Source organism: Entelurus aequoreus, linkage group LG15, assembly GCF_033978785.1.
Source record: "Entelurus aequoreus isolate RoL-2023_Sb linkage group LG15, RoL_Eaeq_v1.1, whole genome shotgun sequence".
Lineage (NCBI taxonomy): Eukaryota > Metazoa > Chordata > Actinopteri > Syngnathiformes > Syngnathidae > Entelurus > Entelurus aequoreus.
The window spans coordinates 37,182,144-37,189,078 of NC_084745.1; the positions used below are offsets into that span (position 1 = coordinate 37,182,144).

Genomic DNA, 6,935 nt, shown 5'->3' on the forward strand with positions numbered 1-6,935 from the left:
GGACATACAATAAAGGAAACTGTCCGGGTATCTTTCTTATTATACTGGCGGCAAGCTTGCCCATGGTCTACTACAAAAATAGTGGTAGAGTAAGGGGTCATGCTCCTGCTCTACCGTCTTTAACAGTAATTCAGTACAGTGTGAGTCATTTCGAAATATCAGCTTCGGCCTACTTACTGTTGCGTAGATGTCCTGACGATTAGCACTTCGAGTTGGTTATATTTTTACCAGAGAAAATCGAGCCACAGGGTTTACAACGTGTCTTGTTGTCTACTGCGGCCAAAATGAAGTGCTTCCCTATGTCTTCTCTTCACTTTTTTTCCCCTTGTGTACAAGTCATATTAAATTAAGGTGTGTAACAATACAGTCTTGTTTTCCCAGCAAAAAAAATCAAAACACTGTGCCTTATAAAGATATCCCTGCCCCTCACGTGGAACTGTGATTGAATAGATTCCTAACTTGTCTCACTCGCCTAAAGACAAAATTAAATATGTTTGGATTTCGTCTCTGTCAACATTTTCGTCTCGTTTTTGACTAAATTGTCGATTAATTTTGTCAATGTTTTAGACAATGTGCATTTGTTTTGATTATTTATTGTCCTATTTTAGTCAGGGGAAAATAAGTTGTTGACGATAACTAAGACAAACATTTTTTTAGTCGACAAAATTAACAGTGAAACAAATGCATGTTGACGAGCGATTATCTCAGATAAAAACAATTAATTTGAAGCGGCATCTGCAGGCCAGTTATCCTATTATTATCCAATTTAATGAAATTCTCGTTAATTCAAATTCGTAAAACAAAAACATTTACAACTAGACGGTTAATTTAGATGACTAAATTATGAATGACTTAAAACTGCTCGGGTGCCATACCTTGACAGACCGCATCGGGCATGCAAGACTCAGACGTGCTCGCTGACTCTTTAGGTGGATTAAAAGCCGAAAAGGCAGTTTCAGCTGGCTGCGAGGACTGCTTGAACAACTGGTGTCGTGGATTATCTTGACCCTGCAGGAGCCTATCAGGACACAGAGGGAGAGTTTCTTGCTAACACGTCTAAAAACTCCAAAAAAAGGACATGCGGTGCAGGAGGTAATGTGAACTCACCACTCTGCTGCCTCCATTACAGAAAAATGCCCAGCTTGCATCGCTGCTTGGATCTGCTCCTCTGTGAAGCCCATTTCGGCAAGTGTGTGGAATAACTCCCCTATTGTCTGCAAAACAGATGCAAAAAGAGAAATTATCAAGATGAATATTTGTTTAAAAGGCGGGGCGTTTAATTCTTGACCCCGCGACACATGTAGCTGTGATTGGCCTGCAGGTACCTGGAGACAAACCCTGGCCTGAACTCTAGCGGTGGAGAATGAATAGCTAGATCAGTGGTTCTTAACCTTGTTGGAGGTACCGAACCCCACCAGTTTCATATGCGCAATCACCGAACCCTTCTTTAGTGAAAAAAAAAAAAAAAAAGTTTTCAAATTCAAGACAAAGTTATATGTTTTTGGTAATACTTTAGTATGAGGAACATATTCTAAGTAACAAAGACTTAATTTAGAGTTTTTTGGACACTAGGGGAACATATTCTAAGTAACAAAGACTTAATTTAGAGTTATTTGGTTAGGGTTAGGGTTAGAGAGTTAGGGTTATAATAAGGCCATGCCGTTTAAAGCATTAATAAGTACTTAATAATGACTAGTTAAGAGCCAATATGTTACTAATTTGCATATTAATAAGCAACTAATTAATGGTGAATATGTTCCCCATACTAAAGTGTTACCATGTTTTATTACTGGTGCACAAACTGAACCGTGCATGAACATCACCTTGTTCAAACAACAAAATCAACACAGTGCATAAACTCACAACAAATTACACAAATCAGTGTGACTTCTGCTGTTGCCGTATCCGTAATACGCCCGATAAGGAGAAGTTTTTATTTACACGATGAGTTGGGTGTGTCTTGACCTCCGCCGAACCCCTGAGCCCGACTCACCGAACCCCTAGGGTTCGATCGAACCCAGGTTAAGAACCACTGAGCTAGATTAACAAAAACGAGAATATTTTATGATTAATCTGCAATCCAGATGTAGTCATCAAAAGACCCACATCTGGCTCAAAAGCCATAGGTTCCCTGGCCCTGGCCCAAGTGCAGGACTAATAGACTCAAAAACTCCTTTGTCCCACACGCCATTAGACTGTACAACTTCTCTCTGGGGGGGATGGAGGGTACTCGGATGACAGGGGATGCAAAACAATAACAGTGCAATACTTTTTCATAACATGGTCACTACTGTCTAGTTTCTCTTGTTATATTCTTATTTTACTGTTAAATTTGTATTTCTATTCTTATTGTAATATTTTTCTATTTTGTTTCTATTTATACCCCCATTATTTACTTTTTTAAATTAGATCTCAACTCTGTACACTGCTGCTGGAATTTTAATTTTCCTGAGGGAACTCTCCTGAAGGAATCAATAAAGTACTATCTATTTAGTTTATACCGAACATGCATACAAAGTTATTTTGTTTCTAGAGATGCCTATACCTTCTGTATCACAGCAATTACTAATAATTTCTTCACTTAATATGTTCAATATGTACCGGTAAAGTGCAGCTAAACATGTGTAATTAATACAATTGTTAAAAACATGTAGAATTGGTAGATGACACAAATATGATTCAGGATTCTACTATCAGGCAGTTTCGTTTCCTAAACTGGATCATATTGGTTATTATGGTTATGGTTTAGGTTTATTTCGAACATTCATACAATTGCGAAATAGTACATCATATATTTCCAGTTTCTCATTACAACAGGTCCGAAAAGATATTAGGAAATAAGTGTGTTATTTCTGTAAAACGCATATATTTATCAGCGCATTACAATTTCCTCAATACGTTCCATATTATAATTTATTCAAGGTGCAATTTGTTTCTGATAGCATAATTTTTAATCGGCTTTTTAACACAGTATGAACTAAGTGCGCTGGCAACGACATGCACACGCATTTTGTCCTTCAAATTTCAGACGAAGCATTTGCACTTTAAAACTACACCAAGTGTCGGTTGCAACATGTGTGCATCCACCGAGCGTAATCTTAACTTCAATGTATTTCTAACAAAAGGAAGAGATATGTTTGACGTTAGCCTCGTATGTTGCGCCTGTCAAACAAGGCGTTAGCATAACAGCTAGCAGGTAGCTAACGGACTTAGCAAGCTAACATCCTAGCGCTCCACGACGTCACTTTGCAACACTTGGCGACTTATTCTAAACGCTTACCGGGGAGCCCGAAGAACTCATGTCCGCGTTTTTTTCTTCAAACAAGTGCAGGCTAAGGGCAGAAAGTGAAATTAGTCAGCAACTTTGTTCGACTTCCTGTTTTGCTCTGGTCGCAGCCCGGCTAAATGCTATTGCTAGTAGCACGAGTGCCCTCCCCCTTTGATTGACAGGAGGGCAACAAAACCATTGTCGACACTGCACACTTCAAAAATGGCAAACCATGCACACATCACTAACTTTGATCGTCAAAGCACTGCTATATGACGACATCCACTGCTTGTTTTCATATATATTTTAATGCATTATATGGTTATGAACACAAAGGAAGAACCATGCTTGAATCAATTTTTTTTTTTGCAACGATCACAAGCACGCAAGCAACCAATCGTAATCACCAAAACGTAAACAAATTTAAATTAAACCGTTACCCAAAAGAAAAACAAAAAGCCACTGCTGCACTAAAACATGTTCCTCTCTAAAAATATATATATATACCCACCCGGGTCCCTTTTTGACAGCCTTTTTCATAGCACTGGCCTAAATGACACAAAACCCACAAACAAGAACATACTTAAACTAAACAGATAAAAAAAATACAAAATGTAATCATAATGAAATCAAATTAATTAATTCAGAATAATTAAATCCAATCACTAAATACTGCGAAATAAAGAAATAGCTCCAACATCCATAATTGATCAGTAATGATAATAACGATGACTACCACTAAAAATAGCCTGTAGTTAATATTTTAGTGACTGACTCCAAAGACAAACAACTTGTAGTATCCACAAAATGTCCTAGCCATCCCTTGAGTGATATTTAATAAGGTTTTCTATTTAAAGTGAAGGTCATGGCATCATTCTAACGGTACGTGCTCCGCCCTCAACGTTTCGAGTCAAGACTCATGGAGCATCTTTTACGCATGCGCGGAGACGGGAGCACTGTGATGCCCCATCGATAAGTTGCCGAAACACTAAAACAAAGACGGAAATAGAAGGGCTATTTTCAAAACAAATATGTATATTGGGAAATATATATTCGTAAAACACTCCAGCGTTGTGCATTATGGTCTGTTAACTTTTCCAAGTTTAATATTTGAGGTGGACATTGATCATTTAACTCTTTTACACGGTCAACATCCGCACATGCTCGATTTAAAGCTTTTATTTTTACCCCTATACCGGAAGTGGTCTGTATTATATAGAATTGTTTGACACCGGTTGATCCAAGTCATCCAGCGGCGAGAGTTTGAGGTGAGTCAGGTACCGCAGTGAAAATAACTGTTAATGTAATTTGCAATTCGAACGTCGTGACATGACTTTATCGGGCGTTATTGGACATTCTTGAACTGAGTTTGAGCTACAGCTGGGTTGAACAATGTTGATATGTCGGCTGAGTTATTTCTCCACGCGAGGGGACCAGCCAGTGACACTTGCCTGACCACACTTACACTCACACTTACATACACCACACGACTTCGCTTTGTTCCTTGGCTTTTTAAACTCTTCACAAAGTGCACAAAATATGTCCAGACTGGTAATATGTCGTGGCTTGAAGCATATTGAAATTTGCAATGACAATATTATGGGATAAGTGTTATAGTACATCATAAATAAGCTAGCCCTTGGGCAGTTGAGTTAGCTTATGCTTTAAGCTAGCTCTCGTTAATTCATAATAATGATAATAGTAATAGTAATGGAGGTTTTACATTTGTGGGACAGAAATATGCAAACAATATGCTAAAAAGTGGCGTGTGTGTGCACTTATGAAATTAATTGCTCAAACTGCAGGTGGGCAAATCGACCCAGAAATTGGTATTACTGATAACAGGCTTGTATCGGAATCTGATCCATAATAATATGATGAGATCGCTATTTTTCACTTCATTTCTATGGTACGTTTTACAAGTGTGTGTGTGTGTGTGTGTGTCTATATATAGACACACACACATATATGTATATGTGTTATGTTCGACGGGGAAGGAGACGACACAGCAACAAGAATAAGCTCAATAGTTTATTTAGAGCTTGATGATGTGGTGGAGTGTGTATGCTACGGTGTATGTTTGCAGGACTATGTGAAGCGTTACAATGAATATTTACCAGTGGTTGTTGTAAGTGTCAGGATGGACGAGGACCGGGGCAGAGACAAAACTCCTCTTCAATCTTCTAAAAGCCTCACTGGCCTCCCTGGTCCACAGAAAAGGAATACTGGTAGAAGTGAGTGTGTGGAGAGGTGCAGCTACCTTGCTGAAATCCCTGATGAAACGTAGATAAAATCCGGCAAATCCCAGGAACCATCTTAGTTCCGTACAGGTGATGGGTTGGGGCCACTCCAGTACCGCCTCAATCTTCTTAGGGTCTGCTCTTATGTGGCCCTTCTCAACAACAAAACCCAAGAATCCCACTGAAGGTGCGTGAAACTCACACTTCTCTGCTTTGACGAACAATCTGTTCTCCAGCAGGCGTTGGAGGACCAGGCGGACATGTCGTTGGTGCTCCTGCAGGTTCTGGGAAAAAATCAAAATGTCATCAAGGTACACGACAACGAAATGGCCCAACATGTCCCGTAAAACGTCATTGACGAGGGCCTGGAAAACAGCCGGTGCATTAGTAAGGCCGAATGGCATCACCCTGTACTCGAAGTGTCCGAGATGGGTGTTGAAGGCCGTTTTCCATTCATCACCCTCTTTGATTCGCACCAGGTGATAGGCATTTCGGAGATCAAGCTTGGTGAAAATAGTGGCAGGAGCAAGGGGCTCAAAAGAGGAGCTCAGCAGGGGTAGGGGATATTTATTCTTGTTGGTAATGCAGTTTAATTGTCTGTAGTCAATGCAAGGCCTCAAGGAACCGTCCTTCTTTCCCACGAAGAAGAAGCCTGCTGCCACCGGGGACTTTGAGGGGGTGATGATACCTGAGGCAAGGGATTAAGTGATGTAGTCCTTCATGGCCTTCTTCTCTGGTAAAGACAGATTGTAAAGTCTGCTGGAGGGAAGGACAGCGTTGGGAATCAGGTCGATAGCGCAGTCATAAGGTCTATGCGGGGGAAGAGACAGCGCACGTACTTTGTCAAATACCGCTGAAAGGTCATGATAAGCAGCGGGAAAACAGGAGAGATCAGTGGGAGGTGAGGTGGGCTTGGCCCTGCAGGCTGGGGGAACTGCCGACCTTAGGCAGTTAGCGTGGCAGGCAGTGCTCCATGCAAGGACCTTGCCCGTGGACCAGGATGTGTGAGGGTCGTGCTGTCGAAGCCAAGATCGCCCGAGGACAAGCGGGGCGACGGGAGCGTCGAGCACCCAGAGGCTGATGGTCTCGGTGTGATTCCCCGAGAGGGTCAGAGACAGGGGTTCGGTGCGGTGCTTGATGGGACCGAGGGGATGTCCATCCAGAGCTTGTGCCGGCAGGAAAGTCTCCAGTGGAATGAGGGTTATTCCTGCTTGGCGAGCAAACTCGTGATCCATGAAACTTTCGTCTGCTCCTGAATCCAGGTAGGCCCCCACGGTCAGAGTCCTAGAGCTCCATGACAGGGATGCAGGAAAGAGAATGCCTGGGTCTCTCCTGATTTGGGGAACAGTTGTGTGGCTCACCAGGAACCTCTTTGGTGGCGAGCCTGGTCTTTTGGCCTCGTCGGGCAGCTCCGGATGGGGTGACCA

At 41.7% G+C, this 6,935-nt stretch overlaps 2 protein-coding genes across 5 annotated transcripts in view; one reads left to right on the top strand and one right to left on the bottom strand.

The window, feature by feature from the left end:
* Nucleotides 1-3,482, bottom strand: part of LOC133630110 (uncharacterized) — a 17,297-nt gene extending 13,815 nt beyond the window's left edge. Inside the window, exons 1-3 of the mRNA XM_062021420.1 lie at nucleotides 3,281-3,482; nucleotides 1,108-1,214; nucleotides 876-1,018 (exon numbers count right to left, since the gene is read on the bottom strand). Of these exons, the coding sequence (XP_061877404.1) occupies nucleotides 876-1,018; nucleotides 1,108-1,214; nucleotides 3,281-3,301 (271 nt within the window). The 5' untranslated portion in view covers nucleotides 3,302-3,482. The remainder of the gene's footprint in view (nucleotides 1-875; nucleotides 1,019-1,107; nucleotides 1,215-3,280) is intronic.
* A 980-nt stretch (nucleotides 3,483-4,462) lies between these two features.
* The window catches only part of LOC133630112 (anion exchange protein 2-like), a 45,432-nt gene continuing 42,959 nt past the window's right edge, over nucleotides 4,463-6,935 (top strand). For 2 of the 4 annotated variants that reach the window (XM_062021426.1, XM_062021429.1), the window contains exon 1: nucleotides 4,464-4,536. The gene's annotated coding sequence lies outside the window, so the exon portion shown is untranslated. Of the gene's footprint in view, nucleotides 4,537-6,935 lie in introns of all 4 variants that reach the window. The other 2 variants (XM_062021432.1, XM_062021428.1) reach the window with 2 other exon arrangements.